General features: G+C 42.9%; 1 protein-coding gene across 1 annotated transcript; it reads right to left on the reverse strand.

The window, feature by feature from the left end:
* Window positions 1-2,171: 2,171 nt before the first annotated feature.
* Window positions 2,172-20,234, reverse strand: LOC126227760 (poly [ADP-ribose] polymerase tankyrase-1-like). The gene is made up of 2 exons (XM_049942246.1): window positions 19,703-20,234; window positions 2,172-2,678 (listed from the first exon to the last, which is right to left on the reverse strand). The coding sequence occupies exons 1-2, from the start codon at window positions 20,224-20,226 to the stop codon at window positions 2,198-2,200; spliced, it is 1,005 nt and encodes a 334-aa protein (XP_049798203.1). The 5' UTR covers window positions 20,227-20,234; the 3' UTR covers window positions 2,172-2,197.
* Between the last annotated feature and the right edge of the window lie 465 nt (window positions 20,235-20,699).

The following is a 20,699-nucleotide window of genomic DNA, read 5'->3' on the forward strand; positions in this document are numbered from 1 at the left end:
AGATGTTTTTCATATTACGTTCATTGTGCTGCCACCTACTGCCAGGTACTCCATATCAGGGACCTCAGTAGTCATTAGACATCGTAAGCGAGCAGAATGGGGGAGGAACTCATGGACTTCAAACGTGGTCAGTTGACTGGGTGTCACTTGTGTCATACGTCTGTATGCGAGATTCCCACAATCATGAATATCCCTAGATCCACTGTTTCCTATGTGATAGTGAAATGGAAACGTGAAGGGACACGTACAGCACAAATGTGTACAGGTCGACCTCGTCTGTTGACTGACAGGGACCACCGACAGTTGAAGAGGGTCGTAAGGTGTAATAGGCAGACGTCTACCCAGACCATCACACAGGAATTACAAACAGCATCAGGATCCACTGCAAGTACTATGACAGTTAGGCATGAGGTGAGAAATCTTTGATTTTATGGTCGTTCGGCTGGTCATAAACCACCCATCACGCCGGTAAATGCCAAACGACGCCTCACTTGGTGTAAGGAGCGTAAAAACTGGACGACTGAACAGTGTAAAAACGTTGTGTGGTGTGACGAATCCCGGTACACAATGTGGCGATCAGGTGGCAGGGTGTGGGTGTGTAGTGCCAACAGTAAAATTCGGTGTCGGTGGTGTTATGGTATTTTTCATGGAGGGGGCTTGCACCCCTTGTTGTTTTGTGTGGCACTATTCACAGTACAGGCCAATTGATGTTTTAAGCACCTTCTTGCTTCCCACTGTTGAAGATCAATTCGGGGATGGAGATTGCATCTTTCAACACGATCAAGCACCCGTTCATAATGCACGGCCTGGCATAATCCATGGTCTGGCCTGCACAGAGTCCTGATCTGAATCCTGCAGAACACCTTCGGGATGTTTTGGAACGCCGACTTCGTGCCAGGCCTCACCGACCGACATCGATACCTCTCCTCTGTGCAGCACTCCGTGAAGAATGGGCTGCCATTCCCCAAGAAACCTTCCAGCAGCTGATTGAAGTATGCCTGCGAGAATGGAAGCTGTCGTCAAGCCTAAGGGTGGGACAACACCATACTGAATTCCAGTATTACCGATGTAGGGCGCCACGAACTTGTAAGTCATTTTCAGCCAGGTGTCCGGATACTTTTGATCACATATTGTAGCAGTATATAAGCCAGCCTGATATACATGCTGTTTCAGAAAGGTCTTTACAACTTTGAAAATTCATATTAATTCATAGTACCTACAGAGGTGATTGTAGTGTCAATTGGTAGGGAAATACATCAAGTTTTGTCTCTCGTAGCTCGCTAGTGCCGAATCGCACTGTACGGAGCAGTAGAGCCAGTTGCGTTAAAGATGGCTGCCTTCGTTGGACCAGAGAGTGCTAGCTGTGTGTTTTGGTTTGAATAATCGAAGTCGGCGAGCGTTATTTCCTCGACCATTATTTCCCTTTCATGTACGCAAAAGATCCTCCTAGTAAGCCTACAAGATGGTGCAACACCCCACTACCCAGCTGATGTCCGGGATTTTCTCAGTGACCGCTTTCCAAGTCAATGGATTGGTCGCGATTCGCCAAATGCATGGCCCACCACGTCCCCCAGACCTTATACCACTCGACATTTCTATGGGGATTCATGAAGGTTATCGTGTTTGTACTACCTGTGCTGGCTTCTCTACCTGGACTTAGAGCAAAAATTTAGGCTGCCACTGATCAAGTTACACCTGGAATTCTACAGCGAGTTTGGGAAGAAATTTACTTCCAAAGGGATGTTAGTTTAAGGTTAAGAAAACTTAATGTGTTCTCCCACAAAGTAACACTAAACTCTGCTCTGCATCTTCTTTCAATAAATTTATATGAGTTTTTAAAATTGTAAAGCCCTTTTCGAAACAGCCTGTACTTGTCAGTTACCACATACCATGCAGTAGTTATCTTCATTTGCAGTGTTTATTTTTCAGTACTTGTTGACGTCTGCAAAGCTTAGCCTAGAAATGCATTTGAGTTTTTTTCTTATGAACAGAGGTAGTGTCTTGTATTTTCAATTCGTTTTCCAGAACCTTAGTTCCCACACGGTGCTAATAGAGTACCTTCATGTACTACTTAAATGTGGATGTAAATGAGTGGCTGGAGAATTAATTTTTTACATTCTTTATTGAAAAATTATACAAAATAAATGTAGAGATGTGTTTAAATGTTATAGCAAAAGAATTTTTTGGACTGCATGCTTCATGATAGCATATCTGCAAGCTGCTGCTCTCTGTACTGCATGGCTAGGTACAGAGGTATCTGTCCGTGATCATCCCAGGCCTCTCTGTCGGCCCCCACATCGAGCAGCACAGCCGCCACCTCTGCGTGGCCCTGCCTCGCTGCATAGTGCAACGGCGTCCACCGGTACTCGTCCTTGGCGTTGGGGTCACCAGAGGAGGCGGCCAGTAGCCGCACCACAGCCGCGTGGCCGCGGTATGCAGCCCAGTGCATGGGTGTGTTCCCCCTGCTGTCTCTGGTTTCGACGTCCGCCCCACCCTCCACCAGACACCTCACCACATTCTCGTGTCCCCTCACTGCCGCCCAGTGCAGGGCAGTCCACATGTCCTCGTCCCTCGCCTCCACATTCGCACCTGCCGCCAGAAGCGCCCTCAACTCCTCCACTGCCCCCTCCTTAGCTGCCTCGATCAGCCTCCTGCCACACTCCTTTCCGGGAAGGCGTCTGAAACAAACAGAAATATTCCCAGAGTTTACTACAAAAACACTCACCTAATGAAGAAACCCATCACACACAAAAAACTCGAACAGTTCTGAATGCAGATATAATCACCTTAGACAGTAGAAAAGAGTGTCCAACACCGTTTATATTAAGGTACAGAGATTCTGTTCTACCCTACGATCAAAGTCTTCATCCCTTTTCCATTAAAAATTCCCTTATCAGTCTCTCAAGAAACTGTGCTTCTCCTTGTTATCTAGAAGTCAGTTTATTCGACCTTAAAGCGCTATTGCTAACCAGTCGTTGACCTCTACTGAAACAGATGCTTCATACTACAGATACTAGTTATCTGTGTGTGCAGCAATCCTCCTAAAACTATTGTCAGTAACACGTCAAACAAATCACCTCTCCATGTATTTAAACATTTTCCCTAGAAGGAGCCAAAAGATTTCAGTCCAGTTACTGCCAAATTTCGTAACATAGCCTCCCCATAGCCATAGAAAAAGTTTCTCCTTCACACAAAACATGAATTGGTTCGAAACAGTAGGAAAACCACCAACAAACACACACACACACACACACACACACACACACACACACACACACACACACACACACACGAAAACAAACACTAACACGAAAACAAACACACATACACACACACACACACACACACACACACACACACACACACACACACACGAAAACAAACAAATGCACACACGAAAACAAACAAACGCACACACGAAAACAAACAAACGCACACACGAAAACAAACAAAACACAAACCTGTAATTAAATTCTTCTGTGCACCACATGTCTGCTGGGTACTGCAAAACTTGCGGTCTCAGACTAAATTTATGCTTCATGCACTTTGCTAGATTATCATTATATATCTAATCTTCCTCTAAGCAGACATCAGCTTTGTGAACACAACGTCTACCTCATACCACTGATGCAAGTACTGAGAAATCCATAGTATCACTTTCGTATTACAAGATCACTATAATCACTGTAGCACATAACAGCTATTTTCTGATACTGCAAACTGTGACTTGCATGCGCTATTACATAAAACATTACAATATTTCTACAAACATCAAGTGGACAGGAACAATGTACTTTTTTTATTCTGTCAATGAAGTTATTACAGCTAATCGACCTAATATTCGCTTCCAGATACTTCATTTTCGATAAATGTTAAATGGACACAGATAGTGGTGTTACTCTGCCAACTGAAAATAGATCTCTGCAAAGATGTGTCATATACTCAAGATGAATCTCAACTTTCTGAAGATTTACATTTTACATTCCCTATCCTTTTCTATGCAATGACGAGATTGAAAACGTGAATTACGAACGACTATACACCGTTTTATAACCTGGAAGTTTTCTGATCGCCAGAGTGCTTTACTAGGTGTGGCCATGGTGGAGGTTGTGCTGCTCCATTGGCTGTTTCTGGTGTGTACACTGACTCACGTGAAACCAGTCTGATTTAGGGTACTAGCAATTAGCCCCGGATCTATGATATTTCGGAACTGGGGCAAAAGCTTGAAACTTTATAGTTGCCATCGCCCCCATCCCCCCCTCTCCAAGCGTTTGAGTCGGGACGTCAAATATTAAAAAACCAATTTTTAAAAATATGTTCATTTGGTAGCGCACATCTTTCTGAAGAGCTTTTATATATCAAACACATATGTTCGAGGAAATGTAAAATATGTTATTTGGTCTTAAGTATGCCAAAGTGTAATGCCACGCCTCTTCACACAGCATTCTTCTACCGCACGTCACTGTATTCACGCAGCGGAGTTCAGACGTGTATATTTTATAATGAAATCCATCAGACATCTATGCAGGACAGTGGAAATTAAAATGTCGTGTGGAGCCTCTCCAGCTCCCTGTCGGCAGGTTTGATATCGTGCCCCCCTTAAAAAACTCAAAAGTAACACTGGATGAGGTTATCTGTAACCGGGAGAATACGAACTCTTCAGAGAAATTTGCACTCTTTGTTACCTATTATCTAATAACTCTCTGTTTTGTGTGACAAAAATAAATACGGGAAATGTAAAACCAGTAAAGACGAGATACAAGCAAGACAGTACACATTTTTTCAATCTGTAGGTCCCAACATCTTTTTCTCTCTCTCATCTTGCTGCAGCTTTACATGGCATGCTTTCCTTTCTACGAAAGGAATTATTACCTCATCAAATTTCGGCAAAGGTTTGCCACGTGGTAAATCAAAATGTCGTTGTCTAATACAAAAAAGCCTGTTGATATCAATAGTACGAAAGACTGATATGGTTTCCGATATGAGTACATATATTTTGGCACTGTATGCTAGAAAAAACGAAATAGACATTTCAAATATTGCAGCAATTGTGCCCGCATCTCGTGGTCGTGCGGTAGCGTTCTCGCTTCCCACGCCCGGGTTCCCGGGTTCGATTCCCGGCGGGGTCAGGGATTTTCTCTGCCTCGTGATGGCTGGGTGTTGTGTGATGTCCTTAGGTTAGTTAGGTTTAAGTAGTTCTAAGTTCTAGGGGACTGATGACCATAGCTGTTAAGTCCCATAGTGCTCAGAGCCATTTGAGCAGCAATTGTAATACACGCCAAATACGTGAGACTGTTTTGGCACAAATAGTAATTTTTGTACAACTCATTTACATAAATAACTCATTTACATAAATATCATGGCAGAATATAATTCACAAAGTACCAATATTGCTGTTGTTGTTGTCGTCGTCTTCAGTTCTGAGACCAGTTTGCTGCAGCTCTCCATGCTACTCTACCCTGTGCAAGCTGCTTCACCTCCCAGTACCTACTGCAATCTACATCCAGATCTACTTAGTGTATTCATCTCTCTGTCTCCTACCATTTTTACCCTCCACACTGCCCTCAGATACTAAATTGGTGATCCCTTGATACTTCAGAAGGTGTCCTTCTAACAGATCCCTTCTTCTGGTCGAGCTGTGCCACAAATTCCTCTTCTCCCAATTCTATTCAATACTTCCTCATTAGTTATGTGTTCTACCCATATAATCTTCAGCATTCTTCTGTAACACTGCATTTGGAAAGCTTCTATTCTCTTCCTTTCCAAACTATTTATCGTACATATTTCACTTCCATCATGGCTACACTCCATACAAATACTTTCAGAAAACACTTCCTGGCACTTAAATCTATACTCAATGTTAACAAATTTCTCTTTTTCAAAAAAGCTTTCCTTGCCATTGCCAGCCTACATTTTACATCCTCTGTACTTCGACCATCATCAGTTATTTTGCTCCCCAAATAGCAAAACTCATCTACTACTTTGTCATCTCCTAATCTAGTTCCTCAACATGACCTGATTTGATTCAACTATATTCCATTATAATAGTTTTGGTTTTGTTGATGTTCGTCTTATATCCTCCTTTCAAGACATTGTTCCAAAATACTAAATGCCTAATAGGACTACTACAGGCAAAAAGTTTTAAGTTAGGAAACTGTTTCACATTTCGTTCAAACGCTCCTGTTTCTCAAGCATGAGATCGAAAAGTAGTTGTACGGAATTTTTTATATTAATTTTGAATCGTTATATTCTTCCATATAATGTGTGTGATGTCCCCATTTCTTCCCCTTTCTCGTTCTGACAATCAATCTTGTCAGTAATTCGATAACTATTGCTACCACCATCAAAACGTATTCTCCGGTGAACTTCACCAATCCTGCCAGAATCACCAGTTCAGTTAATCTACGTTTATTCTCCAGTTAGGTGTTATTACGCGTTCGTACAACGTGTTTTCCGCGCTATTTCGAGAACAGAACTTAAGCGGACGCTTACCGGGGACTGTTCAAGCGGTTCTTAGTGGTGTAGCGACCTGGTAAAAATTTTCTTCCAAAATTTCATTTTCATCGAAACACTGAGGATTAATATGAAACCTTTCTTACCTGTAATTCCCATTAGTCGTTCATCTCCACTATGGTAGTCTGAATTTATGGATTTCGCAAGTAATTACAACAAAGCTGATCATTCGTAAGTCAGTCACCCACATAAACCGCGACTGGCATTTAACCGTTCGGGTTTATTCGGCTCAGCTCGTGTAGCACCGTCCCCTTTTGTATGCGGGACAGTTTTCTTAGTTCTATATGCGACTGGGATTCCCCTGGCAGAGAATCATGTACACTATGCACACATTCAAAAATCATTATTCGTTCAGAAATCAACTTAGAATGTGTTCGAAAACCAACAGCGATATGTTTTAAAATCATACAAATAATCGATAGACCGACATGAGCTGGCTGCCAGGTGGTTTGTGAAACAAGGCTTTCTTTTCTTCAAAATTATGAATTTGGCGCCCTATGAAATTGCCGCCTGGGGCAGATTCTCTGGCTTGCCCACCCTTTCCCCCTAGATCTGGGCCTGCTAACTATGATGGTATTTCATTGTAGACCACAGAAAGCAGACCTGTGTGAAAGTCCAGTTGAAACAGCATAGAACTGTGAGTGAATCACTCCCTAACATGTGGAATCAGAGGCTTTGGTATGCTTCACCTACATCTACATGTATACCTTGCCAATCAGTGTGGAGCGCGTGGCAGAGGGTACATCCCAGTGTACCACTTATGGTTTTTCCCATTTCGTTCACGTTTGGAGTTTGAGAAGTCATTTTTTAAGTGTGTGTGTGTGTGTGTGTGTGTGTGTGTGTGTGTGGTGATTAATCTTTTCTTCAAGATCCCTACTGCAGTGGTACATAGAAGACTGGAGTATATTCTCAGTATTATAGTTTAAAGCCGGATCTATAAACTCTGTAAGTAGGCTTGCTCAGGAAAGACACAAACTATCCTCAGGAGTCTGCCAATTTAGTTTCACACTTCCCCATAGATGAAACAGACCTGTGACCTTTCATACTACCGTGCTCTGTATACATTCAACACCTCCGGTTAGCCGTATTAGTATGGGTCCTGCATACTTGAGCCATATTGTAGGATGGGCTACACAAGTGATTGCAAGGAGTCGCCTTTGTAGACTGATTTCATTTCCCTAGTATTCTACCAATAAATCTAAGTCTACCACCCACTAGACCCATGACTGAGCCTACGTTATTACAGTTCATACCCCCCTACACAGTGCTACTACCACGTCTGTGACTCATTCATATTTTATTCATAGATACAGAGATTTTTGAGTGTCAGCTCGCCTGCTTAGATGGGTGGTACTGTGCTTACCTCCCATTTAAGTGGGCCCGGGTTGGATTCTTGGCCGGGTTGGAGATTTTCTCCACTCGTGGACTGGCTGTTCTGTTATCATTTCATCCACATCACCGGTGCGCAAGTCGCCCAATGTGGCGTCGAATGAAATAAGACTTGCACTTGGCGGCCGAAATTCCCTGGAGGGGGCCTCCCGGTCAACGATGCCATACGCCATTTTCTTTTTGTGTGTCATAATGATATTGGACAGTAACAGCAATGGTAACGATCAGTGAAATTTAATTATGATAACTTACCACATACTCTCATCACTGAAGTGCATTTTCTGGGACCTACTCTGCTAATTACTAACTACTAATTAAAATTAGCAGCTCATTCGAGACACACCCCCCCCCCCCCCCACTGCTCCATTCCAACAGATTTTCAGGATGGTGCAGGTACCGGAAGTCTACATTCTATACACTGGGACATCCATATGAACTGTTCAGTGCTTCAGTGTTTTGGGCTGTTCGTAGAGTTGGAGGTATACTTGGCAAAGGCCTGGAGACGGAGGAGAATACCTGTTGGATTACATCATGGCCAGACAGATTCTGAAATCAGATACTGAATGGTGAGGAATATGTGGGAGGAGATGTAGACTCTGATGACATTTTTATTGTGATAATGAGTGAACTGAAGCTTAACGAAACCGTCAAGAGGATTCAGTTTGCAAATGAATGGGACTCTACAGTAGTGAGGAGTAAAACGCGAATCGGAAGTTCAATGAAACTTAAGATAATGCGACAACGAATACCGAAACTAGAAATTCAATCGAACAAGAGTGGACTTCTCTAAAAGGAGAAATCACAGGAGACGGCAGGTACAAGAAAAGGAACTGAAGAAATGCTGGCGAATGTGAAGTCCACTGAAATTGATTGACAAAATAAGAAAATATAACAATATTCACGAAAAGACAAGAAAACAGTGGTATAACCCGCTAAGGAATGAAATCTATAGGTAGGTCACGACAAATAAAGCAAAATAGATGAAGGAAAAATTAGATGAAATCGAAAAATAAGTAGGAAGGGCAGTTTCAGCACAAAGCAAACTCGAAACAACCTTTTGTGAAATTAAAAGTGAGGGTTTCAACAAACTAATAATAGAAAGGAATTCCATTAGTATACGCAGAGAAGAGAAAGGATGGATGGAAATAGTACATTGGACACCTCTATGAGGGGGAGAAACTATTGGATGACATGATAGACGGAGAAATGGAAGACGAATTGGAAACATAACTTTCAGAAAAATATCATCCTGACGCTCCAGAAGCGACATGTTTGGCACAATGAGCTGAACAGCTCATGTATAGGAATTACTGACAACAATATACAGAAGAATGGACAAGAAAGCTAAAAATCTAGTAGAGGATAACGAGTTTGGGTTTAGGAAAGGTAAAACACCCAGAGAGGTAGATACGACATGGAGGCAAGAGTTAAAAAGCAAGGAACCTTCATTTTATTTGTCGACATTTAAAAAGCCTTTGAGAATGTAAAATGGTGCAACACATATGACATTCTCAAAAAAAACCTAATTGTAAGATATATGGAAAGTCAGGCAATATACAATATTGTATGCACTATAATCAACAGGGGAAAAATAAGAACGGAAGAATGAAGTACCGTGATTAAAAAAGTGCAGGACAGGGATGCAGTGGTTCTTCCCAGTTGTTTAAAGTGAACATCAATGATCGATGGTGGAACAGAAGAAAGTTCCAGGAATGGAATTAAAATCCTAAGGGAAAGGTTTCCGCTGATACGATTCGCTGATGCCATTGCTGTGTACCACGAAAGAGCGAAAGAATTATAAGAGGTGTTAAGTGGAATGAACACTTTAATCATCACAGGATTAGGATTTATAAACGAAAGGAAAAGTGAAGTATTGGCAGTAGGAGAAATAACATTGGTGGCAAATTTTACATTAAAATTAGTGGCCACAAAGTAGACGAATTGAGGGGATTCTACTACACTGGAAGCAAACAGACATAAGAGACGAAGCGAAGTTGTTACAAACAGTAATGTAGCACAGGAAAATAGGACATTCATCGAAAAACAAGGCCTCTAAGTCTTAATTTGGGGAAGAAATATCTGAGAATGTACGTTTGGAACACAGTATTGTATGAAAATGAATCACGAATTGTGGGGAAAACATGGAAAGAAGAGAATGAGTGCATTCAAAATGGGGTGCTATAGAAGGACTTTGAAAATTAGGTGAATTCGTAAGAGAGGAACTGTAAGTTCTCTGCAGAATAGCTGAGAACAGCAATATGTGGAAAACAGTGACATGAAAAAGGAATAGGATGATAGGACTTGTGCAAAGACATCAGCGAATAACTTGCACTGTACTACAGAAAGCTGTAAAGGATAATAAACAGGGGAAGACAGATTGTAATTGTATGGTACTTCAGGGAGCTGTGGAGGGTAAAAACAACAGGGAAAGACGGAGATTTCAATGGCATGATGGATAAACACAATAGGGAGAGAGAGATTGCAATGCTCTGTGTTCAAACTTTCCCTTACTGCAGCATTCCAATACCGCGTGATTATTATATATTCATCGCTTTTTATACACGAAGTTAGCTGTTCATTGTTGTCATATACTCGTCCTGTCACTAAACCTTCCGCACGTGATGCTGCATTATTGTTGACATCAGTTTGGAGATTGTGATGACAAATCACAGGACTGTTCACAATAACTCACTGTTTGCCCTATCTTCCGATTCATACCTAACCTTTCATGATACAACTCTCTCATCCTGTTCATATATTCCGTTATTCGTCTTTCACTTCACTGAGCACGACTAAATCTAGTGTGGCCAATTACATTTACTTTTTCGATCTTCTACCATCCCTACGACATAATGGTGGTGGTGGTGGTGGTGGCGGTGTGTGTGTGTGTGTGTGTGTGTGTGTGTGTGTGTGTGTGTGTGTGTGTGTGTGTGTGTGTGATGAATGTTTGCAATTTATGATACTGTGGAGTGTAAGCTGTTTTCTGAGCTTCCTATTAATGTGCATACAGGCGGCGTGAATGCTGAATTCTAAGAGGAATTGATGTTAAGCATACAACAAAAAAGCATTGTATTAATGTATGATGTGAAATTGTGCTTATATTGGAACAGTTAAATATTTTACGCATCTGCAGCATTTTAAAAGTAAATCAATTTAAGATTGGGAGGGCAGGGTGTGAAGAATGCACCAAAAGGGTGTGAAGTATTGGGCAGAGAATGATCTTATGTCATCAGTAACAACAAGAATCTGTTGTACATCATTAAGAGTAGAAGAGGTGGGAAAAAAATCAGCCACCGAGTTTCAAACCAAAGGTTTATTTAGCCCTTGGTCCAGGTTACGATATTTCTAAAAAATCTTCTTCAGAATAAGTCGGTCCTATAAACGTATACAAAATGTTACAAACTATTTTTACGTATCTAACAAAATATCAATAATCGCGAAATATTTGTAAGGTAAGTGTACTCAATAGTTACACCACAGGGTGGTAAATTACATTAGCTGAAGCTGAGCGGCTATTGCCTAATACATAATTGATGTGAAAACGAGAAACATCACATACCATGGCTTAGGGACAGCAGCCAGAATAAATTCAGCGTATGTCAGAATAAATGCACAAATGTATTCGCCCATTGGTAAAGGCTCTTGTCTATATAAAATTATAACGTGAGTCCAAAGGATAAAATATTTGGTAACCTAAGTATTCAGCATTTCAGAGAAAGGTCAACTGTTCACAAGTACAGGCTCAATCGATGAGGAAAATTTGGGGTGCGGAGGGTGCTAAGTACATGTGCGTAAGAAGTACGCTTGGATTGCGTTCAGTAACAGCATTTTACATTAAAGTAAGAATGAAAATTTCCACTACCAGGCTACTAACAAGCGATAAATTTACAGATATACATTACGCATAAAATCTATAACACATTTGCTGACAGAGTAATACTGTATGTAAATTCAGCGTGCAGAAGAGAGTTCTATTTACAAAGCACCACTGTTAAAAATACATGGGTAAGGAGCAAAGACAACGTCACTAAAAAGAGAAACTTACGCTTAACACTACTGAAGCTTAAGCAATAAAGAAAAATTGGAATGCAGCAGGCGGTATATACTGCATCTTGTTGGTAGCAATTAACGTAATTTTACATTAAAGCAAAGTGACATTCTCTTATAGAAGACTAGTGATAAGCAATACTCTTAGAGGTATGCATTAAATACAAAATTATCTGTGAAACATGTATGCAGCAGAGTGAGACTGCACGTAAATGTAATGTGGGGAAGATAAGAATTCTATTAGAAAAAATTGCTTCTGTTTCGGAAAAGTGGAGGAAAGAATAAAATGGATAAAGGTACAACATAAAAAAATGAGAATCTTCTGCTTAACTGTACTAATTCAGTTTTTCTTTTCGGAATGCCAACTGTAGGAACATGTGATGAAAAAGCCACGAAAAACGAAACCCAGTAATAAGAAATGTCAGTAGCTCAACAATAGAGAAAAAAATATTTTGAAGAAAACGGTGCGCATTCGCCGATGTTAGCGGAGATCGGTAAACACGTCTTACGTGTCCGCGAGCGGTATTTTAAAGCCAGCAAGGGAGTGCTCACTCGCGTATTGCAACTGATAGTTCAAAATGTTACCGTCTCTCTAACAGGATGTTTATAAATTTGAAGTTTTTCTAGTAAATCTAATTTTCAGCCTTATTTTCTTACGTAAAGTTACGGTTTCTTCTAATTACCTTGGAGAATGGTGCAAGGTGGCTATTTTTTGATGACGTTATTGAATAGATTAAGGAAACCTGCGTTTCTCTGCATCTGTAGATTTAGAGAAAGCTTTTGACAATGTTGACTGGAATACTCTCTTTCAATTTCTGAAGGTGGTAGGGGTAAAATACAGGGAGCGAAAGGCTATTTACAAATTGTACAGAAACCAGATGGCAATTATAAGAGTCCAGGCGCATGTAAGGGAAGCAGTGGTTGTGAAGGGAGTGAGACAGGGTTGTAGCCTCTCCCCGATGTTATTCAATCTGTATATTGAGCAAGCAGTAAAGAAAACGAAAGAAAAATTCGGAGTAGGAATTAAAATCCATGGAGAAGAAACAAAAACTTTGAGTTTCGCCAACGACATTGTAATTCTGTCAGAGACAGCAAAGGACCTAGAAGAGCAACTGAACGGAATGGGCAGTGTCTTGAAAGGAGGATATAAGATGAACATCAACAAAAGCAAAACGAGGATATGGAATGTGGTCGAATTAAATCGGGTGATGCTGAGGGAATTAGATTAGGAAATGAGACACTTAAAGTAGTAAAGGAGTTTTGCTATTTGGGGAGCAAAATAACTGATGATGGTCGAAGTAGAGAGGATATAAAATGTAGACCGGCAATGGCAAGGAAAGCGTTTCTGAAGAAAAGAAATTTGTTAACTTCGATTATAGATTTAAGTGTCAGGAAGTCGTTTCTGAAAGTATTTGTATGGAGTGTAGCCATGTATGGAAGTGATACGTGGACGATAAATAGTTTAGACAGGAAGAGAATAGAAACTTTCGAAATGTGGTGCTACAGAAGAATGCTGAAGCTTAGATTGGTAGATCACATAACTAATGAGGAGGTATTGAATAGAATTGGAGAGAAGAGAAATTTGTGGCACAACTTGACTAGAACGAGGGATCGGTTGGTAGGATATGTTCTGAGGCATCAAGGGATCACCAATTTAGTATTGGAGGGAGGCAAAGAGATGAATACACTAAACAGATTCAGAAGGATGTGGGTTGCAGTAGGTACTGGGAGATGAAGAAGCTCACACAGGATAGAGTAGCATGGGGAGCTGCATCAGAGCAGTCTCTGGACTGAAGACACAACAACAACATAGAATGTGTTAATATTTGTAAAGGAAAATGATGTATTTGAAAAATTATGGTCAGAGAAATAGTTGTAAAGCAACGGTATCTGTGTCTGCGATGGTAGCACAGTGGAGTCGTAGAATCTTTGAAAGTCAGTAGTGGATATCTGCGTGATTCGTTAAGTGTGCAGTGTAATGCATGGACACACTTTTGGACCTGTGTGAACTGGAGATTTATTAAGAGGAGGAATGATGACTCAGAACAAAGGGTGGATAGCAAACGGACATAAAAAAAGTTTTGAAATGAAGAACAAGGTATTATTTGATGAGATAAAAGGTTTATTTTTATTTTTCTAGACTTGTGTTGTTGTTCCACTTCTCCATCGTCCCAGTCTAGTGTTTGATAATTATTCTATTGATTGATCTTCTGACTTAATTTACAGTACCATGGAAGTTATTAGATTAAATTAATTTTCATATTAGAGTTCATAATTGGATTTTTTTTTTTTTTTTTTTTTTTTTGCCGGTTCCCTCCTAACTGAAATTTCTGTACTTAAAGGTTAAGTCGTGTATACAGGGTGATCAAAAATCAGTATAAATTTGAAAACGGAATAAATCACGGAATAATGTAGATAGAGAGGTACAAATTGACACACATGCTTGGAATGACATGGGGTTTTATTAGAACCAAAAATATACATAAGTTCAAAAAATGTCCGACAGATGGCGCTTCATCTGATCAGAATAGCAATAATTAGCATAACAAAGTAAGACAAAGCAAAGATGAAGTTCTTTACAGGAAATGCTCAATATGTCCACCATCATTCCTCAACAATAGCTGTAGTCGAGGAATAATGTTGTGAACAGCACTGTAAAGCATGTCCGGAGTTATGGTGAGGCATTGGCGTCGGATGTTGTCTTTCAGCTTCCCTAGAGATGTCGGTCGATCACGATACACTTGCGACTTCAGATAACCCCAATGGCAATAATCGCACGGACTGAGGTCTGGGGACCTGGGAGGCCAAGAATGACGAAACTGGCGGCTGAGCACACGATCATAGCCAAACGACGCGCGCAAGAGATCTTTCAAGCGTCTAGGAATATGGGGTGGAGCGCCATCCTGCATAAACACCGTACATTCCAGCAGGTGTTTATCATCCAGGCTAGGGATGATGCGATTCTGTAACATATCGGCGTACCTCTCACTCGTCACGGTAGCAGTTACAAAACCAGAATCATGCATTTCCTCGAAGAAAAAAGGCCCGATAACTGTAGATGTGGTAAATCCAACCCATACCGTGACTTTCTCGTCGTATAATGGAGTTTCCAAAATAGTTCTAGGATTTTCGGTAGCCCAAATTCTGCAGATGTGGGAGGTGACAGACTCTCGGAGCATGAAATGCTTCGTCGGTCCACAACACGTTACTCAACCAATCGTCATCTTCCGCCATCTTTTGAAACGCCCACACCGCAAATGCCCTCCGCTTCACTAAATCGCCAGGTAACAGTTCACGATGCCGATGGATTTTGTACGGATAGCATCGGAGGGTCCGCCTCAGTGCCAACCAAACAGTAGTGTATGGAATGCCGGTGCGTCGTGCGACTGCACGAGCGCTGACTTCCCCGTGCATAGACGAACCCGCTAGAGTCTCCATTTCTTCCTGAACTGTCTCAGCAACATTACGCCTTGTGCTCGGTCGGCCACTACGGGGTCTATCGTCTAAACAACCCGTGGCCTCGAACTTCGAGATTATTCTCGCGACAGCTGCATTTGTCGACGGACCTTCACCCGTTCGAATCCCCTTCCTATAGCGATATGATCTGAACTAGCACATTCCCCATTCTGATAATACAGCTTCACTAAAAGCGCCTTTACAGGTAACGTCAACATCAACATCAACGTCAACGTCAACTGCTGGCGCAACTGATTCTCTCATTGCAGCTCTTTTTATACACGATTGTCATGTGCAGTAACTGACGTTTTGCTGTCCAGCGCCATCTGTCGGATATTTTGTGAACTTCGTTTTTCTTTTGGTTCTAATAAAACCCCATGTCATTCCAAGTATGTGTGTCAATTTTTACCTATCTACATTATTCCGTGGTTTATTAAGTTCTCAAATTTATACTGACTTTTTGATCACCTGGTATATAGTTAAGGCTCACCGGCCATTTGACCATCTTCTTCTGTGCAGATGCACAAACAGTGCCCGAACTCCTACGGGAATTGGCAAAAAGCCCCGAGTAATGAGTCTAATGAGCAGGGGCACTATGAATATAGTGCGGCGCAATAAGTTGGGAATGTAGGTCTCACGGTAGGCGTGTCAAAGATAAGTCCCTGCAGTCGCACTATTCTCTGTGTCTTCGTGGCTCAGATGGATAGAGCGTCTGCCATGTAAGCAGGAGATCCCGGGTTCGAGTTCCTCCAGGGCACACATTTTCAACTGCCCCCGTTGGCATATCAACGCCTGTTTGCAGCTAGGCGTATTCATTTCACTGTTAAGTCATGTGTTTCATTGGCACACTCTGTCAAGATTATCAACCCAATTTCCCTGGACCAACTATAGTTAGTTTTAAGCAGGATTTTTTTAGCTGTTGCTGAGTCTTGATGTGTTGCTGTTTCTGCCAGTGCTTCATTTTGCAGGTGAGATTCATAATGTGTGATTGTTTCGTTTCCTTTGCGCAATGTAGGTTCTGTCAGTTTCTTTATTTTACCAGAGCCGTAGGTCAGTGGAGAAATTTTCGTGTGTTTCAGGTTGCAGTGTTACACAGGTCGACATTACTTTTATTATACAGTTACGTTTTTTTTTCTTGAACAGTTCGCACTGATCAAGTCTACTGAGTGTGAAAATATTGGTTTGCTTATTTATTTGCTTATGAATAAGATCCGTTTTCGGAAACACAGCATTCTCTTCAGTTTCGTGCAAGTGAAATGGCTTTGATTTAACGGCACATTTAGGCTGTCAGTTCACAGTCCCGGGTTTGTATTTACAATAAAACACACACACACACACACACACACACACACACACACACATATATATATATATATATATATATATATATACACACACTCCTGGAAATGGAAAAAAGAACACATTGACACCGGTGTGTCAGACCCACCATACTTGCTCCGGACACTGCGAGAGGGCTGTACAAGCAATGATCACACGCACGGCACAGCGGACACACCAGGAACCGCGGTGTTGGCCGTCGAATGGCGCTAGCTGCGCAGCATTTGTGCACCGCCGCCGTCAGTGTCAGCCAGTTTGCCGTGGCATACGGAGCTCCATCGCAGTCTTTAACACTGGTAGCATGCCGCGACAGCGTGGGCGTGAACCGTATGTGCAGTTGACGGACTTTGAGCGAGGGCGTATAGTGGGCATGCGGGAGTCCGGGTGGACGTACTGCCGAATTGCTCAACACGTGGGGCGTGAGGTCTCCACAGTACATCGATGTTGTCGCCAGTGGTCGGCGGAAGGTGCACGTGCCCGTCGACCTGGGACCGGACCGCAGCGACGCACGGATGCACGCCAAGACCGTAGGATCCTACGCAGTGTCGTAGGGGACCGCACCGCCACTTCCCAGCAAATTAGGGACACTGTTGCTCCTGGGGTATCGGCGAGGACCATTCGCAACCGTCTCCGTGAAGCTGGGCTACGGTCCCGCACACCGTTAGGCCGTCTTCCGCTCACGCCCCAACATCGTGCAGCCCGCCTCCAGTGGTGTCGCGACAGGCGTGAAGGGACGAATGGAGACGTGTCGTCTTCAGCGATGAGAGTCGCTTCTGCCTTGGTGCCAATGATGGTGGTATGCATGTTTGGCGCCGTGCAGGTGAGCGCCACAATCAGGACTGCATACGACCGAGGCACACAGGGCCAACACCCGGCATCATGGTGTGGGGAGCGATCTCCTACACTGGCCGTACACCACTGGTGATCGTAGAGGGGACACTGAATAGTGCACGGTACATCCAAACCGTCATCGAACCCATCGTTCTACCATTCCTAGACCGGCAAGGGAACTTGCTGTTCCAACAGGACAATGCACGTCCGCATGTATCCTGTGCCACCCAACGTGCTCTAGAAGGTGTAAGTCAACTACCCTGGCCAGCAAGATCTCCGGATCTGTCCCCCATTGAGCATGTTTGGGACTGGATGAAGCGTCGTCTCACGCGGTCTGCACGTCCAGCATGAACGCTGGTCCAACTGAGGCGCCAGGTGGAAATGGCATGGCAAGCCGTTCCACAGGACTACATCCAGCATCTCTACGATCGTCTCCATGGGAGAATAGCAGCCTGCATTGCTGCGAAAGGTGGATATACACTGTACTAGTGCCGACATTGTGCATGCTCTGTTGCCTGTGTCTATGTGCCTGTGGTTCTGTCAGTGTGATCATGTGATGTATCTGACCCCAGGAATGTGTCAATAAAGTTTCCCCTTCCTGGGACAATGAATTCACGGTGTTCTTATTTCAATTTCCAGGAGTGTATATATATATATATATATATATATATATATATATATATCAGTTATCTGCTATATTAGCAGGTCCTTTGCCTCTCCATTTTCTGCGATCCATTGCTTCCTTCTTAAGGCTGCTGTATGTTGTACCGTCCATCATGTCATACAGTATCTGGAATCTCTTCCTTCCTCGCTTCCTTTTCCCTTCTACATAACCTACTAAAACTGTTTTTATAAGTCCGTCATTCTTTCTTAATATATGCCCAATCCAATTTCTTTTTCTTCTCTTTATTACATCTAGTAACTGTCTTTTCTCTCCCGCTCTTCTCAGTACCTCTTCATTTTTTACTCTGTCCATCCAACTTATTCTTTGCATCTTCCGCCATGTCCAGATCTCAAAAGCCTCCAGCGTTTCTCTGTCTTTTTTCCTCATAGTCCATGTTTCAGCGCCATCTAGAAGAACACTCCATACAAGACATTTTATGAGTCTCTTTCTGAGTTCTCTGTCCAGACCGCTGCAGAAAATTCTCCTTTTCTTATAAAACGCCTCTTTTGCCATTGCTATCCTTGTTTTAATTTCTGTGGTGCACTTCCAGTCGGTGTCTATCCTGCTTCCAAGATACTTAAAATTTTGCACCTGTTCTAGTGTTTCTCCATTCAGCACAATTTTTATTTCCTTATTTCCTCCTATTGCCAATACTTTTGTTTTATTTGTGTTAATTTTCATTCCATATTTTTTTCCGTTAGTTGCAATGGTGTCCACCAAATCCTGTAACTCTTTTTCCCCTGTGGCTAGAAGGACCATGTCATCAGCAAATCACAAACACCCTACTCTTCTTCCTCCAATTTCTACTCCTTTGTCATCTAATGAGCATTGGTCAATCATATTTTCCAAGTACAGGTTGAAAAGAGTATATATATATATATATATATATATATATATATATATATATATATAAAACGGGTGAGCACATTATGCTGCCAGAATGAGACTTTCACTCTGCAGCGGAGTGTGCGCTGATATGAAACTTCCTGGTAGATTAAAACTGTGTGCAGGACCGAGACTCGAACTCGGGACCTTTGCCTTCCGCAGGCAAGTGCTCTACCGACTGAGCTACCCAAGCACGACTCACGCCCCGTCCTCACAGCTTTACTTCTGCCAGTACCTCGTCTCCTACCTTCCAAACTTTACAGAAACTCTCCTGCGAATCTTGCAGAACTAGCGCTCCTGGAAGAAAGGATCTCATTCCGGGAACATACCCCAGGCTGTGGCTAAGCCATATCTCCGCAATATCCTTTCTTCCAGGAGTGCTAGTTCTGCAAGGTTCGCAGTAGAGCCTCTGTAAAGTTTGTAAGGTAGGAGACGAGTTACTGGCAGAACTAAAGCTGTGAGGACGGGGCGTGAGTCGTGCTCGGGTAGCTCAGTCGGTAGAGCACTTGCCCGAGTTCGAGTCTCGGTCCGGCACACAGTTTTAATCTGCCAGGAAGTTTCATGTTACGCCGTGCTTACCTGTATTCTGGCGACGGCTCACCGAGCAGCCGACTCACTTCGGCCACTTCATCAGGGTGGTTGAGGACTGCATCGGCCCAGCCCTGTGTGGCTAACACTTGCAAGTTGGCCTTTATGAAGGCGACAGCGGCCTCTGTGAGGCTGAGACACGAGTGCCCGACTGCCAGCACCGCTGTGGCTGCCGCGTTCTCCACTGTCAGCTGAGCGGCCAGCTCCCGCTCACAGTCTCCCTTCAGCCCGGGGACACAGTCGGTGTCCGCAGCTGCCGGTAGAGCGGCCATACTAGACAGCCGGGGGGCCCGGAGGGAATACACGTAGGCCGGCAGCTCCCGGAGTGCTGGACCCTCCACGTCGGGGACCGCGACCTCTCTGCCACTGGCCTCCGGCGTGTCGTGCTGGAACGTGGCTGCGAACAAGGAGCTCCCGCCTGCCTGGAGACGCGTGTCGCCCGCCACCGGCGTCACCTCCTCACTGTCCCCCCTGCCTGCGGCCGCAGCCTCCTGCATCTCTTTGGCAGCTGCCATTGTGGACGGTTCTGAAACAAAATTAGAATCATATTAATACCGTCAGCTGCCGACGGGCGTTGATATATATCGACGGGGACAGGTGAAAATGTGTGCCCCGACCGGGACTCGAACTTGGGATCTCCTACTTACATGGCACATGCTCTATACATTTTTTTTTTAGAAAATTTTAATTCAATATTTGTTCATTATAATTTCTACTTGACAAAAAATAGAACTTGAATAAAAGTAAGAAAAGGTTTCCTGTAAGAGAGATTCGAACCACTCTCCACTTACCAGACATCGACGGTGTTTATATCCAGGGTGTCCCAGCTATCTTGTCCACCCAAAATATCTGTGGAACAATAACAGCTATTGGAAAACGACTTTCACCGGTATCAATGTAGGCCTGGGGCCCATGAATGTACATATTTGGAAACATTCTAAAACGAAAGCATATGTGTTTTTTAACACAAACTTTGTTTTTTTAAACG

The sequence above is a fragment of the Schistocerca nitens genome, unplaced genomic scaffold (genome assembly GCF_023898315.1).
Source record: "Schistocerca nitens isolate TAMUIC-IGC-003100 unplaced genomic scaffold, iqSchNite1.1 HiC_scaffold_340, whole genome shotgun sequence".
Taxonomy (NCBI): domain Eukaryota; kingdom Metazoa; phylum Arthropoda; class Insecta; order Orthoptera; family Acrididae; genus Schistocerca; species Schistocerca nitens.